Genomic DNA, 20458 nt, shown 5'->3' with positions numbered 1-20458 from the left:
TTCAGTTAGTGACATCCTGTATAATAATAATCATCATTTAAGCTTATATTTAAAATGTATTAATTAAAAAAAAAACACTTATCATGAAGCATATCCAGTCCATGAATGACTGGCTAGAACCTTAGTGGGTTAGCCAATGCTATGAATCATTGAAAGACAGCATCGCTTCAGCTAGCAGGCTGTTTTAGTTAATATTTGGGCATTTAAGTCTACAACTAGATGGATCCATTTGTATTAAAAATGTCCCTGTAAGTGAAAAGAGACAGCTGTCAATAGTTGCTTTTTAATAAGGTCACTAAGTACTATATAGTACAGTATTAATTTATAGCAGAAAATCATATCTTGTAAACTGTATATAAAACACTGTTCTATGGTGCAATCATTTGTCAAATTTATGTCTGTTACTTTTGTTTTAAAGTTGTGTGCATTCTTTTCATACCTAAGAGCATCACTGTAAAATCTGCTGAATACTATTTATAGGTTTTATTTGCACAAGGATTAGTTTTTAAACTACAGGAAGTTCCTGTTGAACATGCCTAAACATCTGTAGACTTTCAACTCATTAAAGCAAATGTTTCAGTATGAATCTTCTCCAAAGGTAATAATCCATGTTACATGTTGTTGTTGTTGTTGACGTAAACTTTTCAGACTCTGCCAGCCATTTTATATATTTTGAAGGACGGTTTATTCTATTATAGGTCACAGCACACTCTTGTGTAGTCTTCATTTCATTATCACCTGAAAGGTTTAATGTCACAGCATAATGCAATTTATGTATGCATTTTGTAGTCTTATCTGTTAACCTCAAGTCCTAATCAGAAACTTAAAATACTTTAAAAAGGAAAATTGTAAATGTGTCTGTATAACGCTTTTTGGAAACAGAAGGAATAACTCACAAGAAGCTTTTTTAGTTTCTCTGTTGGGCAGTGCGATTCTCTGAAACCATTTACAAACCCATTCACCATTTGACTTCCATTGCTGAGCCTCTAGGCATTTAACAACTGGTCCTAAATGCTGGTATTGTGTAACAACTCTAGACTTAATCCTGCTCCTGCCTTTACTCAAGCAGAACTCTCTTTGGGTTAGTTTCAATGGGCGTTTCTCTTGAGGGACACGCTCAGCTGCAGGATTAGGCCCACCAACTCCATGGACCGATCCTGCTGTTTCAGAGCCTCTGTGTAAGCATTGCAGCCCATCCCTGGACATGCCCATTCACCAGGAAGCCTGGCTGCCCTCTGCATACAGTGCGAAGGATGGAAAAGATGAAGGCAAGAGGTGTCTGCCACTCGCTCGTCCGGCCTCGGCATTAGCGGGCACCTTGCTCCTGGGCGGCGGGAAAAGCTGTGTTGCAGCGCTCTCCTCCCCCAGCCTAGGACGCTGCAGGCGCTGATGGCCAGGCACCTGCTACTACGGACTGTGCAAACGAACAGACTTTTCTTCACTTGTATTTTTGTTATCGAGCAAGTTTATCAAAATAAATTGTCTACGACAGGCCTGGCCCCGTCTGCACTGATTGCGAGCCGCGCCTGCTGCAGCCCCCTCCGGAGGCGGCCATGGAGAGCCGCCACCTACCCGCCCCGGCTGGGCTGGGAAGCGGCATATCGGGCCCCTACGGGCCCACCCCGGCCGGCTTGCAGCGCCGCAGCCCTGCCCCCCTCGGACCGTACCACTCCCTGGCATGGGGGGTGGACACCGAGCCCCTGCCGGGCGGGGAATAGTTCCTCCCGTTTCTGTTAGCGACGCGGTAACACACGGCTGGGCCGGAGGCCGCTGCTCTCGTGCCGAGGGCCGGCTGCCCTGCTGTGTCGGGCCCGCTCCGGCCGCGTGCAGGGCGGGGGCTCTTGCAGAAGCCAGGGCGAGCTGAACTCGAACGGGCTCGCGCCTGCCTGCCGAGGTTCAAAGGCTTCAGCCTCCTGTGGCTGCGCAGCTCCCGAGTCCCTTCAGAGGCGCCTGGGCTTCCCCGGGCCGGACCCGGCGCCTTTTGAGCGCCCTCCGCTCCCGCTGACTGCGCTGAGGGTGTCAGGCCCGTGGGGCTCGGGTCTTTGCTCAGAAGAAGGAAATGTCAGCTCAGATTTAATGCAGTCAGTGGCGTGCATGGCTGTAAAATAACGGACAGTCAAATTGTGTGAAGGGTGGTCGCTGTGTAGGTCCCAGGATAGGAGAGAGAGGGTGAGTAAGGGAATATATTGTATTGGACCAGCACCTGTTGGTGAGAGAGACACAAGCTTCCCATATCTTCTTCAGGGCTGGGAAATTTACTCACAGCTAAATACAAGGTGGAACAGAGAGTTTAGCATAAGTAGTTAACACATTTCAAAGGACCATTCCAGGTGAAGTGGCCCATTAGCACCTGTCCCCGATCATAGGGAAGAAAGGGACTTAGCTGGTGGGGGGTTCTTAGTAGGTTATTTTACCCACAAAAGCTTATGCCCAAATAAATCTGTGGTGCCACCGCATTCCTTGTTTTTATAGATTGTTATAATAAGCATAAGTAGCTACTGGATTTATGGTTTATCAATCTGTTCCATCTTTGTATTAAGTTATGACATTGGGAGTGAGTTTCCCAGACCTGAAGAAGAGCTCTTTGTAAGCTCGAGAGCTTGTCTCTCTCACCAACAGAAGTTGGTCAAATAAAAGATATTACCTCACCCAACTTGTCTCGAATAGTTAAATTGCCATTATTATTGAAGTACACGGGACAGTCCAACCAAAAGATAAACGCAAAGTACACATGGCTAGTGTGCTGCTCAGGGTGTCTGGTGACATACAATATGTTTTTAAAAATGCATTTGTGCTTCATACTGGCAGGGTACCCTTGGTGAATGACTTCTAGCAAAATGGTTTCCAAGTAAATTATGTAATAATAATAATCAAAGAATGACTTCCACTTTTTTTAATTTTCTTGGTCACAGGCGCTGCATGCAATGTAATTAAGTATATGGTTTCTCTTGATTTGTGTCTATGGGACTATAATTTAGGAAAGTGATATCTTGTATCAAGCATTTATATATAGCTTTTATTCTTGCTATTCTAAACTTCCACTCTTTAATGCTGTGTCTCTCTTTTTTAAAAGAAGGTTAAGTCTTTGGTCATAATACAATGGATGCACAAACCAGAAAAATGGCTCAGTTATTGGACAATGATCAGTTCTTGGAAAAAGTAGGGTAAGGATGTTTTTGCAAAATCCTTAGGGGAAATGCTTAAATGGAAATGAAATATACACCTCTGGTGACGCAAACTACATTTTTCGATGCATATGTATATTGGGATACTTAAAATGGAGCATAAGAGTTCTTAGTTGTTCAACAGATACCAGAATGTTTAATTCTTATGGGTGATGATGAACAGTTTTATAAATGGACTATTTGACAGTGCAACAGCACTCTCAGTGATGCAAACAACTGCCCAGTTTTTGAAATGCCTTATTTTGTAGTGTAAGCGTGGGATCTGGCACAGTTCCGGTGAAAGGCCGACCATCCTGGCATGATATTACAATAACAGATTTGGAGCCCGATAATGGATTACTGGTTACACACATCAACCAGACACAAGACCTGCTGGTAAGCAAATATGCAGTAATTCCTCAGATGATGTATACTTGCATTAAATTTATAGAAGGGAGTGTATGAGGAGATAGAAAATTAATGTTCTATCACTATCACCTATGCAGTCACAAAAAAGAACACAGTAATTGTTATCACTAAAGCCACAATAAATATAGGCAACTTTTTTTGAGGAGATCTGTGTACCAGCAGGTATATCTCTTGAGGCTAAGTTGCCTGAGAGCCTGTAAGTAAGGTAAAATTAAAAATGTTTAGATCCGTGAACTTTTTGTTCATGTGAAATTTTCATTCCCCCCTACATCCCCCCGAATTCCCCAACTTTTAAACCAATGAATCAGGCTAAGGAAATTTAAGACTTCCTGTCCTTCTATAAAATACATAATGAACTTCTTCCATGTTGAGCTCTTTATTTTCTATCCCCTCTCTGCCCTCCTATCCATTCTCTATCACCAATGACAAAATCATTAACCATTCCATCGCTCAAGCCCACAATCTTGGTGTTTCCAAGACTCCTTCCTCTCACTTGCCCCTCATGTCCAAGCTATGTCTGATTTCTTCTGCCTTTTTTCTCCACAACATCTCTAAAATCTGGCCTTCTCTTTCCATCCCTTATTAAAGCTCTCATTGTATCTAATCTTGGTTACTGCAGCATCCTCTTCTCTAACATCCACATCACTCTTCTCAAATCTGTTCAAAGAGCTGCTGTTAAAATTATTTTCTTTGTCCGTTGTTCTGATCATGTTATGTCCTCACCTCTAACTCCCTCCACTGGTGGTTCTCCCCCCACATGTAAAATTTAAGCTTCTTATCCAATGTTTCAAAGCCATGCATAACTAATTATGTACCTTTGTCTTGTTTTGAATTGTCCCCCTAGCCCTCTACTCCACCAGCAATGCCAGTTTCATCCACCCATTGTTTAGTTTCTTCAATAAACATCTCCATGCCTTCTTCCACAGTATACCCATGCATGGAATGCGCTTGCTCAGCTCATTGACAAGGGCTCTACCCTCTCTGCATTAAAATCCCTCCTAAAGACCCAATTCTACTGTGATGTTTATAGGGAAATTGGTAGACTTATAAGTATACATTCCAGAAGTAATTAAAATGATCTGCCTTTTTAATTTAAAATCCTGTTAACCTTATTGTGGTGACATGGCCAATCACCACCTTGACCACTCTACTAATTAATTGTACTCCTTACTCTTACACCCTCTGTTTAGATTGTGAGCTCCTTAAGGCAGGCACCATTACTACTTCTCTGACTGGAAAATGCCTAGCACATTGTGATACTACTGGAAGCAAACACGTTTTCTGTTTTCCTTATTGAGATTTGTACAGCTGTGATCATTACCAGCCCTTTGGACTGTCCAGTGTCTGAAATATAGTAGGTTCTTCAGTTAATGGCAGTCTCTGGACCAGCTAGATCAACCATTATAATAATTATTTTCATTTACATGCTTCTGTTTTTATCAGCTGTTCCTGTGTTGTCTTAAATTCACAAAATAAGATTATTCTGACTGCAATTTCCACTTACCTTTATGCTCCGTGATGTGCTTTTTCACATGTTGCTGGGTTTATATTGAGAAGGAAATGAGAGCAAATACTATTGAGTATCTAATTTTCTGTATTTTAGGTATCAACTTTCATGAGTATCAGTGCTTTACATCAGCAAATGTATATATTATACACAATAAAATCAGCTCCAGTGTCCTTAATGGTTATTCTCTTCTCCATGTAGCAATAGAACTCTTGCATTTTCCTACCTTTTTTGTTGGTTATTTCTTAAAAAATAATAAAGAAAAGAAAGAGAGGAATAGCTTATGGTTCTTTTTGATTCTATGGATAATTAAGCTATTATGAAACAGGAAAATGAAGAGGGACCATGACCTCTAGTGGCATCATGGTGATTTATTTGTTGAATTACATGTACAGTAGATGCTTGTTTGCAGCAGCACCTTGTAAGTGCAACTACTGCTTACCAGCAACATTTCCCTGGAGAACACTTTCCATACTCTGAATTGTTGACACTCCCAATAACAGCAACAGCTGTTTAGGAGCAACATAGCAACAGGGCACTAATGTGTTGCTACCAATAAGTGTCTAATGTATTATGTTCCAAGAGGAAATAACAGACTATAATGCCTGTTGAAACTATGTAGCAGGCACTTTCTTTGGTGTCTGCTATAATAGACTCCAGGCAGCGTTCCTTCTGTTCCAGATCCATACTTGCTGCAAGCAGATTTGTGTCAGTGGTTAAATTACTAAATAATACCTTTTTCCTGCCATCCCTCAGCACTGGCTACATTTGAACAAGATTTGCTGTTTTCTAGCATTATCTTTAACTTTTCTCCTGCTTCTGATCTACAGAGAGTGCAAAAGAGGAAAATGCGATCCAGTGAGGTGCAAACCACAGAAGAATGGCTAAGAAACCACAGTTTAGAATCCATGCAATTAACATTAGAAGATCTCCTAAAGAAGGGCAATGTTGTTTTGTGAGTACAATGCCATCCCTTCTTAATCAATCAGTTTGCTTATATTATTCATGTTAAATATATACTTCGTTCTAGGAATGCAAGAAACGCCACAGAACAGATAGAGTTTGATGCCAAGACAGTTGTTAATTTTGAATCCAAGCTGTCTGAGTAAGTATATAATATGTGCTACAGTTTCAAAGTACAAGAGTGATTTCCTTCCTCCAAACTTAGTTGTAAAATGAGTTTTTTTCATATCTGAGGCCATGGCTACACTGGCGCTTTACAGCGCTGCAACTTTCTTGCTCAGGGGTGTGAAAAAAACACACCCCTGAGCACTGCAAGATACAGCGCTGTAAAGTGTCAGTATAAACAGTACCACAGCGCTGGGAGCGCAGCTCCCAGCGCTGCAAGCTAAACCCCATGAGGATGTGGAGTACCTGCAGCGCTGGGACTACACTCACACTTCAGAGCGCTGCTGCGGCAGCACTCCCGCAGCAGCGCTTTGAAGTTTTGAGTGTAGCCATACCCTGATGTTGGGCTGGGTCAACCCTGGAGATGCAACAAATGAAACATAAACAGCAACTTGAAAGCTTCCCACATGCTGCCTTTCTAATGTACCTCAGTACTGAAAGGCAATCTCGGGGGAATACTGGTTCGCTCGGTGTCCATGAGAACCCCAGGTGGTGGTGGTTTTTGTGATGATACCTGTCAAATAGGATCTTAACCATCAACTCATCTCAGATAGTCTCTGAATATCCATCAGCTGAGTAATGACTTTTGTTTGCTATTGACCTGGATTTGTTTCAGACTGATGACCTAACAGTGAAAGGCTGTATAGCCCGGGCCTGGTATGCTAAAAAAGTGTGTGTGTTTTGTGGAGGGAGGAAGAAAACTTTTTTGAGGTTTGAGGTGTGACCTTTTTTTACATAAACCTCTGCTCTTTTACAGTTTATAATCAACAAGAACAGCAGTAAAGTCACTAAAATTGTGAGACAAACCCCCAAAATCAAGGACATTTACGTTTAAAGAACAGGTCTGATAAATATACTTAGTGTTCTGCAGAATAATATTATAATAATCCTCTCAGTCTTCCATAAATACATCTGTCTGCTAGTTCCTAGGTCTGCTGCCATGTATCAGATACAGAGACCCAGATTCTTCAGGATGACCCTTTTCAGGACTCACTATCTGTATATTGTGAATGAGCTGCCTGCAAAGTTCTGGTAAAAAATAATTAAAAATAGGCTTGCAGTCCAGAGAAGTAAAGAGCTTTTTCATAAAAATCCCTTCTTTTAACTTTTTCTCAGTTCTAAAACCATGAGCATGATGTTGAAATGCAAGTTATTTAAAAGTAATTCTGAAACAGTTTGTTCTAGGGCTGGGACAGCAAATGCTAAGTTTCACCCCAATTATAAATCCTTTAAATTCGGTTACATAATTAAAGAAGAGATTTGTAATAGTCACCAAAACATTTTTGAACACTGATAAATTTGCTCCTTTTGTCCCATAATCAAGAGACTTTATCATTTAAAAAAAAATAAGTTTGTACGGTTTGGATTAAATAAATCTCCGGCCAATAAGCTAAATAGATAGGATGAATTGACTTGACTTTTGGCTGAACTTTCCTTTATCCATACACACATATCACACACTTTGGCCAAACACAACTAATTAAAGAGCATTCTGCTGATCTTATTTTTTTCCAGACAATTAGATATTTAAACAATTAAACAAGTTCAGAGGAGGAAGTATTAAAATAATTAACACTGCAGCCACTAGTGCTGCATCACAATTGAGAACGTTGTAAATAGAATAATTGTAAAAGATGGTTGTGCACTTGATGGAAAACTTGGCCTATATTAAAAACAGATCTGAACTTAATTTGACGTACCATTCAAGAGAATACATTATTGAAATGTGTGCACTGTATTTTGTCAGAGCAATTGAACTTTATCACCAGCGAATTCAGTGGCTGTTGGAGGACAGCAGAAAGGTAATGTTAACTTTTTAATATGCTTTTAGAGGAGAACCTGCATACGGTGTTAAAGGATAAATTAACTCTTTAATAGTTGTCTAGAATCCCACCCAGAAAGCTTTTTTGTATTTTTCCCATATTGTGAGTAACTAGAGCACGATGGAGCAATATTTTGTCTTCTCGACTGATGTTTCATTCAAGATACGTTATGAGCCGTTATTCAGATGGCTGTTTTACTTTTTAAACATATTCCCTAACTTTCTGACTGTTAACTCCAAAAATTATATAAGCAGGGATTGCACACTGGCAGTATCCAAAAAGCTAGCACACTTGGCTGGCCTGATGAGTGGGTAGGGTGACCAGATCTCCCATTTTTAAAGGGACAGTCCTGTTTTGGGGGACTTTTTCTTATATAGGCACCTATTACCTCCCACCCCTTGTCCAGTTTTTTCATTGTTGCTATTTGGTCACCCTAATGGGATACTATGGAACTGAAAAAGCAGCAAAGAGTTCTGTGGCACCTTATAGACTAACAAACATATTGGAGCATGAGCTATCGTGGGTGAATACCCACTTTGTCAGATGCATCTAGTGGAAATTTCCAGAGGCAGGTATAAATATGCAAGCAAGAATCAGGCTAGAGATAACAAGGTTAGTTCAATCAGGGAGGATGAGGCCCTCTTCTAGCAGTTGAGGTGTGAACACCAAGGGAGGAGAAACTGCTTTGTCGTTGGCTAGCCATTCACAGTCTCTGTTTAATCCTGAGCTGATGGTGTCACATTTGCAGAGGAACTGAAGCTCAGCAGTTTCTCTTTGAAATCTGGTCCTGAAGTTTTTTTGCTGCAGGATGGCTACCTTTAAATTTGCTATTGTGTGTCCAGGGAGACTGAAGTGTTCTCTCACAGGTCTTTGTATATTGCCATTCCTAATATCTGATTTGTGTCCATTTAAAATGAGTATCCCTTCATTTTCTCAAGTAACAAACATATCATCTTGGGGTAGAGGTAGTATTGCCCAGTCAGAACAGAAGCTAGAATTCAAAACTCCTATCTCTTTCTCTTTGCTCTGTCCTTGTCTCTTTTTTTTTATGCTTAAAAAGTAACAGTGACAACAAATATGTAATATTTTAAATGAAAATGGCAGCATAAAGAGGTACATACTGAAATTTAAAGTTAGATCAGCACAAAATATTTAAATGAACATTTCATATGTTTAGGTGTTTGGCCTTATAAAAGGGAACAAAGTTGGACTCCTGGTTGATGTATCTGATATAAGTTGCGGACCTCGACTATTTGAGTTCCAGAAAGACCTTTTGGTAAATAATTCTGAAAGAGACTCTGACTCTTAAAGTAAGTTAAATGAGAATCTCTGAGTGCAGGGGAGAAAGTAAGTGTAATAATCTCTTGTTTACATATTACTCTAAGTGTGAACCGTTAATTTTCTGGAGATGTATAGATTTACCTTAATCACTTTTAAAGTGTAAATTATTTGTTTAATATCCAGATTCAAAAATTTTAAGCATCTGCCACAATAATAAAAATTGAAGACCTGACTTCAAATATTAATCAGCCTCAGACATATGTGCTTCCAAAGCATCTCCTACAGCAGCGGTTCTCAACCAGAGGTCCGGGGGCCCCTAGGGGGCTGCCAAGCAGGGCTAGTGTTAGACTTCCTGGGGCCAAGGTCAGAAAGCTGAATCCTTGCAGTGTAGGACTGAAGCCCAAGGCTCCTAGACCTGCCATCTGGAGCTGAAGCTGAAGCCTGAGCAACTTAGCTTTGTGGGGACCCCTGTGGCATGCGGATCTGGGGCAGTTGCCCTGCTTGCTACCACCTAATCCTGGCCCTGGCTTTAATATGTAGAAAAACAGTTGTTGTGACACTGGTGGACTGTGGAGTTTTTATACATGTTGGGGGGAGGCCTCAGAAGGAAAAAGGTTGAGAACTCCTGTGCTAGAGTAATATACATAATACAAATAAAGTTCATAGTACCTGAGAGCCAAGTTGTACATTCAGTACTATGGCTATAAAGAATAAGATGCAGTTGTGCTTATGCACTTCAATGCAGCAAAGTGTGCTTTTTGTTGGGTCAGGACCTCGCTGACTTACAGTCTCTTCTCCAACTTCCAAAAGAAACAAAATTGTGTTTTTCTGCTGTTCTTTATTTTTACAAAGTGTTTCTAGTGGGAATTATTAAAGGTAAACACTATAATGTCACAATAACAATTCTATTTTCTGTTTTTGAAGTTTTCTCTGTACAATCTTTCTTCATATACCAGTGAAGGTTACTTAAAATTGATTGGCACCTACTTCTTTGTTAATTCATGCAGCATAATTAAAGGTACTTCAAGAAAATTGTTACACTCTCCAGTTGCCAGGCCTAGAATGCCCTAACTAAGGGATAGCCCTAGAAGTGAAAGCTACTTTTATCTGGCAACCTATTATAGCTGCTTCATTCTTTTTCAGTTGCTCATATGATCACAGCTCAATAGGTGCTTTCTGAATCAATAGCATTTCTCTCTCATTTTCCTTGCCTATTAAAGGGTGTTGATGAAATTAACACAGTATGTATTTTCCTCATTTAACTGACTGAATGGGTCTACTATGTCAACATGGTGCACAAGGACTAGGTTAAGTTGCTGTATCTCAGTATGCCAGACTAAAACTAAATATGTGTCACTTCAGTTCTGAGCCTAGTTTTCCTCTATTATAGCTCACAATACTACAGTCTGAACTGACATTAGCAAATCGCAATTTTTTTTCTTGTACGTGATAACTCCAGTGATAGCAGGGATATTAACTCATTAACATTTTTTATTAAGTGTCTAATAGACGAACAGCTGTGTTATAAGAAGCAGTTATATTTCCTCTCCTTTGGTACTGAGATTTCATCTCTGTGGGAGAATCCAACAAACATCAACGTGCGCGTGTAAGTATGTTTCCTAGTTTATAACAATGGGTTTTCAAACACTGCCTCCTTTTAATTAGGAGCAGTTTTGTTCTTTTAATGAATTGTAGCTGTAGTTTTGTGCCTTCAGTGATTTTCCAGAAAAAATACAGAAATGAATTGTGCGTGCAATGCAAGTGAGTCTGCTCATTCATACAGGTAAATCACACAGGAAATCTTAGCCATCAACCAGGGGTATGTGATCTTGATGCTGGATAAAAAAGGCCATATACTGTTTAAGTGTACAGTAACTTTTTTTAATTTTCTGTCTTCCTAGCCTAGATGAAGCAAGACAGTGGGTGCAGGAGCTGCAACCCAGTGGAGGCTGCAATTTGCTGAAAGCTTTAAAGAAGGTCCTTACAATGAGGGAACTGAATTCATTGGTTCTTATTGTAGGAAGCTGGTAGGTCCATTATCTAAACTGGCAATAACCATTAACCTGCATACAGAATTAAATGCTTCAGACTTATACTTTCCACCTAATTGTAAATTAGGCTAGATTTTTATCTTTTAAAGAGATATTATTGACATCTCCCTTTCTTCAGTTCTTCCCTTATTTACGTGTGCTATTTTTTCTATTTTAACCCTTATTACTTGCTAATCCTCTCCATAACAATATGAAAATAGATTTCCCTTCCAAATTTGTCCTCTTGTTGATGAACAGAATGTCTAACACTAGTATTATGTCAATAAAAATCCATCAGCATCACTGAGGATTTCAGTGGGAATGTGCATGGCTCTGGAATTACTCATTGACTTCTGTAAAGTAGCATTGTGTGTTCACACTAATCTGCTTTCTGTGATCATGAGCAGTGGAGCTGATGGAATGGTTTAAAAATAGAATCCATAATGCTTTGGCCAGCAGCCAGTGTTGAGCTGACACAAATTTTGGACTTAAATTTCGCAGACCGTGGTGTCTGTTTTAAAGTTTGCACAATTTAAATGAATGAATACAAGAAAAGGATAATATATAAAGGACTCTGAGTGGATAGGTAACCAATGTGGACTAATTCCATTATATTTACTTATTAAATTTATTTTAAAGGTTCATTGAGACTGTTGGCTTTGCTAAAGTGACATTTGGGTTAGTCAGGATCCAAATTCCATTTTGACTGAACCTCCAACACTTAGGAGATTCAAAGAAAGGTCTCCAGATTTGGCTAAGGTCTGATTTATTTTGGTTTTGCAGTAGTCTCACAACAGCAGAGAAGGGGTTAAGGAGAACTTGTGGGCCCAGCTAGCCCCATCCTGCTATGCCTGCAGCCAGTGCCAAGCCTGGAGGGGAGTTAAAAGGAGGGAGCCTGGCACAGTTCAGGCCTGACTGGCAAGGAAAGAAGATGGAGCTCTCTGCCTGAAGGGAGATTAGCCTGCAGAGTTGCATAGAGCGGGGCCTGCCAATTGGAACAGCAGCTGGGAGGAGAAGTTAGACTCTAGGGAGTGAACCACACACGAGTAAGAGACTGTTTGGCAACCAAACCCAAAGGAAAGGGCCTGGACACCCCATGGAAAGAATGGCGGATGGCCCAATGTTGAGTTGGATTTGCTTTTTGTTTAAGAACATTTTGGAGCTATACCTCTCCCACCCCCGACCCTCCCCCTCAGATAGGACTGAAGGGATAGTTAGCCAGTGGGCCAAAGCCTGCCTCGGCGTGCCTGGAAGTTCCACAGCGGGGTGCTCCCCCAACCACACCAGTACACACACAGTTATGGTTGCGGTGTAATTTTCTGTTTTACAGGGTGTGCATCTCAGTGTCTTGCCATTTTTAAAACTCTTTTTCTAAACATGTTATGGAGAATTTGAACCAACGGTCAGCCACTAATTCATATGTGTATGGAATGATGATGATTTTTAGGAAATTCGAGGAAACTGGAGTACTGGAAAAGTCTGATTCCTTCCCTCTCCCCCATCCCCAACACACACAGAGTACATACACGTTTTTCCCTGCTGGTGCTTGAGCAGGAACATTATGACATCAGCCATGCATCACTCTCTCACTCCAGTTTAATGGGTTGTCATGACAATGACTGTCTTGGATAACTGGTTTACCTTAGACTCCCATAATATTCTTACAAAGAAGAGTCCCAGGAGGAGTTGTAAGGAAAGCAGACTGAGTTTGGATACACTTCTGGTGTTCCCCTTTCTGGGGAAAGTTGTACTATTTCTTCTCTTACTGCTTGTTCCATTCCTCAGAAAGGGTTATATGAAAACAAGATGCAAAATTCAGCTCTTTTTCATGTAGATTATTTATCTGCTTCTTATAAATTGGGAAGTGGGGGGTGGCTTTCTGAATGTTTACCTTTAAAAAAGGGAGAAATTTTAGCTGAGAGTCCCTAATCAGTTTTCTGGTACAATTTAGAAGTTTTAGTAAAATTGAAGTTGCATTTAAAAAAAGTTAAGTTTGAATACAGTTTAATTAAACTACTTTCAGTGTCAACATGCTATTGAGTGGTGAAATATGGAGCTTCACAATGATTGTTAGCAGTAAAAATGGTAGTCTGAGGTAAACTCACTGAAGGCAACCTATGTGTAAGCGCTTTATTAATTAAATAGCACAGATATAAAATATTTTATTTATATTAAAGAACTAAGGAAATTCAAAGACAAAAAAATCAGTTAAAGTTGCTTTAATAAATTAAACTACAAAAAATTAGGAAATACAAAGTTAAGGCTTAAGAACATTAAAAGTTTGCAAAGTCAGGCACTCTCAAATTAGGAAATGCCAGAATGAACATTGCCCAGGCATGCCCAATTTGGACCCTTTGTGTATATGCATTATGATACAGCCTTTAATTACGTGCGGAAGTGAATACATGTGAAAAGTTTGTTGTTTGTGGCTTGCCCAGCATCACACAGGAACTTGTAAACCAAGCATATTTGATCCAGAAGTCATTACAGACAAATATGGAATCCTATGAAACTATTTTAGAACTTGCTTTTCAGAGTAGAACCACACTAGAGGAACTGTTGAAAAAGGAGCAGATACACAAATGTATGAAAAGTTACAAAATGGCAGGTACCCCTTTTTGGCTAATGCTTAAACTATATTCCTGCAGTTTGATATTTCTCCTCCACCCCTACCATATGCACATCAGTTTTATCAGCATGACCTTTTCTACTCTTTGGTTGATGGAATTGTGGGTGTCATTTTTCATCAGCCCTGATCAGTCTTCGGAAATATTGTGTGACTATATTCAGCAATGTACCTTGGGGAGAAAGCTGCTGATACACACCATTACATATGAGTGTAGCAGTCATGTTCCTCCTGTAAGTAATCATTCTTTGTATGTGTCCTAAAAATGATGTGTCATTTGTTTCCTTTTAAGCTGTAGTTAAGATATTTTGTACATTAACAGATTTACAGAAGTGTTAAATTAAATATTTGAAAACATATTGTGGGACCTCAATCTCTAGTAGTGAGTTCTGTGAAATATTCCTCTTTAGAAGGAAGAAGTTTAACTATGGCATTTTAATACAGAGGTGAAGCCTGTCTGTGACCAATCTTGTCACCTGTTATCTATCTCTTCAAACTATGTTAGTTGTTTTCCTATTCCTCAGTATAACAGCCTAGAAAAGATTACAGTCTTAAAATTGTTTGCAGCCCTTGCTACACACAGCTAAGGGTGCTACTCTGTTCATTTTAGAGAACCAATTAGCACAAGAAATCCTATACATTGGGATGCCCAACTCTTAAGTAACTTTTCTTCTCTTCATATATGTAGGCTGTTTTAAAGAACCTTGCGAAAGTTGTTGGAGGCCGTTATCACTGCTATTCTTCAAAGAGTGAGGTAGGTTTAGGCTAGCAGTACACAGAAAAAAATTTCCGTTTGTTTGTTTGTTTTGTTTGTTTTCATGCAGTCACTCTTGGTGAAATAGGTTCTCATCTTTGTAGCAATTTATAGTAAAAAGAATTGGTAACTAAGGTCTTTGTTCAGGAAAGCACTTAAGAGTGTGCTTAAAATTAAATATATTCCTAAATGCTTTCAAGAATCAGGAATGCTCTCCTAAGGGTGCAGGAGACTTCTGCAGATATAGTGGGACCAGGAACAGGGCTGCGACTGCGGGGGGAATGACACCGACTGGGATAAGGGGGCCAAGGCTGGAGCTGCAGCTGGGGATGGGTCTGGGGCCGGACCGCAATGGGGCCTGGCAGTGGGGACTGAGGCTGGGGACAGGGCCAGAGCAGAGCTAAGAGCGAAGTGGGGCTGGGTGGCGCTCCCTCCCTGCCCCCTGGGGATTGTACTGACCCTGCTGTGCCCCATGAACATTCTTCTGTGCCACCCTACGAGGGCACACTCCACTCATTGAGGCTTACTGGTCTAACTTCTAAGCAGCATGAAAACTATAGGCTTTATCATTGAAGACTGATTCAAATATTATGGGAGAAAGTTCTGTACACAATCTTAATAGATACAACTATATTTACTCTGTTCTGCAAGGTAATGCCATAAAATAACTGATAAACCAGTGTCAAAAGAGCTGGCATTTTGCTTGATGTTTTACCATGAAGCATAGAGAGACAAGGTGGATGAGGTAATATCTTTTATTGGACTAACTTCTGTTAGTGAGAGAGACAAGTTTTCAAGCCACACAGAGCTGAAGAAGAGCTCTGTGCATCTCAAAAGCTTGTCTCTCTCACCAACAGAAGTTGGTCCAATAAAAGATATTACCTCACCCATATTATCTCTCTAAAAACTTGGGACCGACACAGCTACAACTACACTGAATACAACATAGGAATTATAGACTCCTTTTGACCATTTTTCCCTCTTCTTGTTGCATAACAGAATTACGATAGTAGTGATATTTATCTGCTACTTTGTGAATCCCAGAAAGCCAAGAACGTTCTCAGCAGCATCAAAGAAACTTTCCAAGGAAGGATTGGTGATTCAGTTATTGGTAGAGTACAAGATGTAAGTACAGTATTTGTTTTGTTTTCAGGTAATCTTTGTATAGCACAGACATGCAGAACTCTGTATTAATTATCAGAACAGGGAAAACATACTAACAGAACACAATGATAAATTTAAATGCTATTTACTGGCTGTACTTCGTAAGATCAGATAAATACTAACAAATGATAAGAGAAAGCTTTGAATGGATCCTCAATGGATTCATTCTAGGTACAATTATTTTGGTAAACTGAAATACTTACCAAAAAAGAGAGCAGCAGGGAAAATATTTTTTTAAACATAGAGTGTGGCCATAATGGACACCAAAACAAATGCTGGCCTACCTAAAAGCTCACCTCATTCATTAACTTTTATTTCCATTTCCAACCTCCCGATGCCCTTGGTGAAGTTGGGAAAGAGGAAAAGGATATTTTCCTGTTCCTCTCTCTCCTTCTGTAAAGCACCTGAAGAATTTTCTGCACTGCTTTATTCAGATGGAAATGCCGCTTTATCACATCTTTCTGTTGGCTTTGATTTGCGTAGAAGGAGCTATGTTGTCTTTTATTCCACATCTTTTTCTTTGCCACATACACCAGCCATCATGTACTTGCTGGGGGCCTGACAACCTAGAAACAGTTTAATAACTCATCTGTGCTTACCAACCTTAATGTAAACGAGCTTAACAGCTCTCTCTTTTTTTTTAAATTTAGATGCATAGAAGATTAAAAAAAAAAAAAAAGTAATCTTTTCTGTCTCGCAGATAAAAGGGGCAATGCTGTGCAGGTGATTGGGTCCTCTCCTCCAGGGGATTTGGAGGCAGTTAAAGAGGACTTCCACCAGGTGTCACTAGGACTTTCTCATGGATTCTAGAGATGCCTGTCTCTAAGGCAAGGGAAAACACCAGCAGATAGGAGCTTCTGCTTGCATTTCTTTCTCTAGATATGTTTAACGTCTCCCAGAATAGGATTTTTGACAAAATTTAACTCCCTCCTTTGTAAGGAGATAACACTTGAGCATTTTATAGGCATAATAAGAGTTATGACAGCACTAGGGCACAGCAACTGCGGTACATATTTCTGCCAGCTCTGTAATTACCAAGTGGAAACAAACCCACACTGTAGTATCTTTGAAGGCCATGCTTCTACAAACTAGTTCCAGTGTCAGTCCAGAAACTTGCTGGCCAGACAAGCTTCATCAGGGAACCATCTGCATGATCTATTCTCCATAAATTCTAGTGTGCTCTGTAAAATTAGGATATTGATCCCTTTTTGAAAATTTATTTATATGTAATCCTTCTGCCAGTCAAAACCAGAAGCAACCAAGGCCAGGTTCAATATCTAGGGGTTCCTTTCCATCAATACAAAACAGAACCAACTTGAGCTGCCACCCAGTAACCTGGTATCAGAGGGGTAGCCGTGTTAGTCTGGATCTGTAAAAGCAGCAAAGAGTCCTGTGGCACCTTATAGACTAACAGACGTTTTGGAGCATGAGCTTTCGTGGGTGAATACCCACTTCGTCAGATGCATGTAGTGGAAATTTCCAGGGGCAATGTAAGGAGGCGCCCTGGCTTCCCGCCGCGCCTGAGAGGGATGAGCCAGAGCAGGTGCCTCAGTGGGCGGAGCCACCGCCGCCTGTCCCCACCCCCCACCCTCCCCCGGAAATCACGGAGCGGGACAGGAAGTACAAAAGCCCGGCCCAAGCACTCAGTTGGCGGCCAGCTGCCGTAGAGGACATACGCTGGAGCCCGAGCTCCCGCCGGGCCCAGCCTACCCTGTGCTCACTACCCGGAGGAACGCTGGCCTGACCTGCCTCGCGCTCGGTATCCGGAGGAGCGCTGGCCTGACCTGCCCCGCGCTCACTACCCAGAGGAACGCTGGCCGGACTTGCCTCATACCTGGTACCCGGAGGAACGTCGGCCTGACCTGTCTTGTGCCCGGTATCCCAAGGAGCGGCCTGAGCTTCCCTACGACCGGTATCCTGAGGAGCGGCCTGAGCTTCCCTACGACCGGTATCCCAAGGAGCAGCCTGAGCCTTGCTACGACTGGTACCCGGAGGAGCCCATGGTCTGGGACCCCCCAGCCGAAGCTGGCGAGAGACAGGTACCCAGAGAGGGGGAGGTCGGAAGTGGCCCGGGGGTAGCCGACCCTGGTTTGGCTCCTGAAGAGCCTGAACCCATATCTGTGTGTTTCGGCCCGGATCCCCACTGACAGCAACGTGCCTTTGCCGCTGCTAGGGCCCCGGGTTGGAACGCAGTGGAGTGGGAGGGCCTGCGTTCCCCCTGCTACCCTCCCAAGGGTGGCAGACTCCCTCTCTCCCTGGCCTGAGGAGGCCTTCTGTGTGGACGTATGATATACTGTGTTTGCTCAGCCTGCTGAAGGCCTGAGCCTGAACTGCTACTGCCCCGCCCTGTCCAAGGGCCTGGGCTGATATACTTTGTTTCCAGACCCTTTATTCCCTCAACGCCTGCTGAGGGGTTAGGCCTACCCAGACTGCTGTGTGTAAGGAGGCGCCCTGGCTCCCCGCCGCGCCTGAGAGGGATGAGCCCCGACACCGCCGGCTTACACGTGGAACCAGATGTGAGGAGTTCCGCCCAGGATGTGGGCGTGGACTCTTAACGCTGGTGAACGAGGGGCTGCGGGAGAGGGAGCCCCCTCCCCCGAGATGGACATGTCTCAACTCGTCGCTCTTCTGACCGAAACGGCTCAGTCACGGCGGCAAGAGGAGCAGCAGGCCCCCCAGCTCCAGCAGCAGCAGCAGCTCGTCGAGCAGCTGGTGACTCAGCAGCGCCAGCTGATCCAGGATCTGGTTAAGCAGCAGCAGGAGTTCCAGCTGAAATGCCTCCAGCACCTTGCCATGGAGCGGGCCCCCCGAGAGGGGGCCCGAGCCCCCGCCCACCAATCCGACTGACCAAGTTGGGCCCCGGCGATGACCCCGAGGCCTTCCTGGTCACCTTCGAGCGGGTGGCGACCATCGCGGGCTGGAACCCTGACCAATGGGCCTCCATCCTGGCCCCATTCCTAACAGGAACAGGTCAGGCAGTCTATCGAGGCCTGTCTGCCGAGGTCGCCCAGGACTATAGTCAGGTGAAATCCACTATCCTGGACTCCCGCGACGTAAGCCCGGAGACTTTCCAACAGCGGTTCAGGGGCCTGACGTACCCCGCCGGGTACCAGCCTCGTATGGTGGCCCAGGAGCTCCGGGAGACCTGCCAGCGGTGGTTGCAGCCCGAACATCGGAAGAGCTGGCAGAGCAGGTGATCCTCGAACAGTTCACTCACATCCTTCCATCGCGAGGAAGCGCCTGCGTCCTCCGTCATTGACCGGCAACACTGGCTGCCGCTGTCACCCTGATGGAGGACTTCCTAGCGGCAGAAGCCCCGGTGGGCCCAACTGGCCGAACAACCCCATCGGGTCCGGAACACCCCAACCCCGAGAAGAAGGCGACGTCCACTCGGGCTGCAGCCCCACCTGCGAGGCCGGCCCAAGCCCCAACTCCCGCTCCCCGGAAGATTCCCTGGAACCCTTCTAGGGACTCCCTAAGGATTTGGCCCTGATCGGGACAAACCGACCTGGGTCCTTGTTTCTCTTGCGGCAAGTCAGGACATCTCCAGAGAGACTGCCCCCAGATGGAGTGCACCTTTGGCCAAGTCTGCTCCGGGGAGGCTCGGGCCCGTCTCCGACAGCCTGCCAGGATTACGGCGCCCGTGGTGGTTGAGGGGTACCCAGCCGTGGCCCTCCTCGACTCCGGCTGCGGACAGACATTAATCCGCGACCACTTAGGTCCCCAGGCGGATGGACGCCTGGGGGAAATTCGCCTGCAGTGCATCCACGGCGACATACGGCCTTACCCCAGCGCCTGGGCCCAACTGACAATAGACGGGGTGACCCGACGGCTGGTGGTAGGTCTCGCACCCAGGCTGGCATATCCAGTGATCCTGGGCCGGGACTGGCCTGAGTTTCTGGCCGTCCTGCGCCAACATACCGGAGGCGGCATGGGTCCCGTACCAGCCTTAGGAGGAGAGACCCCAGAAGGGAAGGAAGATGAGTGGGTGGCCCCAGAAACAGAGGAGGATGACCAGGACCCCCCCAAGCACCCCGTCGAGACAAAGGATGGGGACGATGCTTCCCCGGGGGAGGCAGGGGATCCCTCGGCCCCCGCAGACTTCTGCCAGGACCAAAGAGCTGACCCCACCCTCAACGGGGCGTATGAGCAGCTCGCCGCCGTGGATGGGGCTATCCTCAATCCAGGTTGAGCAGCCCGGTGGCCACACTTTGAATTGCGACAGGACCACTTGTATCGGGTCGAGAGGGACCCGCACACCAGGGAGCCCCGAACTCAACTCCTCGTGCCCCGATGTCATCGGGCTGTCATGAAACTGGCCCATGATGTCCCAGCTGCCGGACATCTGGGTACCAAAAAGACCCTAGCCTGAATATTGGGACGATTCTGTTGGCCAGGGATACACCGCAAGGTGAAGGACTATTGTACTCGTGCCCGGATTGCCAGTTGACCGCTCCGGCAAGGACGCCCAAGACACCGCTGGTCCTAATGCCACTAATCGAGACCCCTTTCGAGCGTGTGGCCATGGATCTGGGGGGCCCCTCCCTAAGAG

The 20458-nt window shown here is 43.7% G+C and overlaps 1 protein-coding gene across 5 annotated transcripts in view; it reads left to right on the top strand.

The window, feature by feature from the left end:
• The first annotated feature begins 1738 nt into the window (after nucleotides 1-1738).
• Nucleotides 1739-20458, top strand: part of VWA3A (von Willebrand factor A domain containing 3A) — a 91749-nt gene continuing 73029 nt past the window's right edge. For all 5 annotated transcript variants that reach the window (XM_050966708.1, XM_050966706.1, XM_050966707.1 and 2 more), the window contains exons 1-12: nucleotides 1739-2169; nucleotides 3074-3164; nucleotides 3434-3560; nucleotides 5931-6055; nucleotides 6131-6205; nucleotides 7976-8030; nucleotides 9229-9327; nucleotides 10832-10938; nucleotides 11234-11359; nucleotides 14113-14221; nucleotides 14677-14742; nucleotides 15742-15867. In XM_050966708.1, the coding sequence (XP_050822665.1) occupies nucleotides 3100-3164; nucleotides 3434-3560; nucleotides 5931-6055; nucleotides 6131-6205; nucleotides 7976-8030; nucleotides 9229-9327; nucleotides 10832-10938; nucleotides 11234-11359; nucleotides 14113-14221; nucleotides 14677-14742; nucleotides 15742-15867 (1080 nt within the window). In that variant the 5' untranslated portion in view covers nucleotides 1739-2169; nucleotides 3074-3099. The remainder of the gene's footprint in view (nucleotides 2170-3073; nucleotides 3165-3433; nucleotides 3561-5930; nucleotides 6056-6130; nucleotides 6206-7975; nucleotides 8031-9228; nucleotides 9328-10831; nucleotides 10939-11233; nucleotides 11360-14112; nucleotides 14222-14676; nucleotides 14743-15741; nucleotides 15868-20458) is intronic.

Source organism: Gopherus flavomarginatus, chromosome 9 (genome assembly GCF_025201925.1).
Source record: "Gopherus flavomarginatus isolate rGopFla2 chromosome 9, rGopFla2.mat.asm, whole genome shotgun sequence".
In the NCBI taxonomy this organism is placed as follows: Eukaryota; Metazoa; Chordata; order Testudines; family Testudinidae; genus Gopherus; species Gopherus flavomarginatus.
This window is presented reverse-complemented; position numbering and strand designations above follow the sequence as displayed.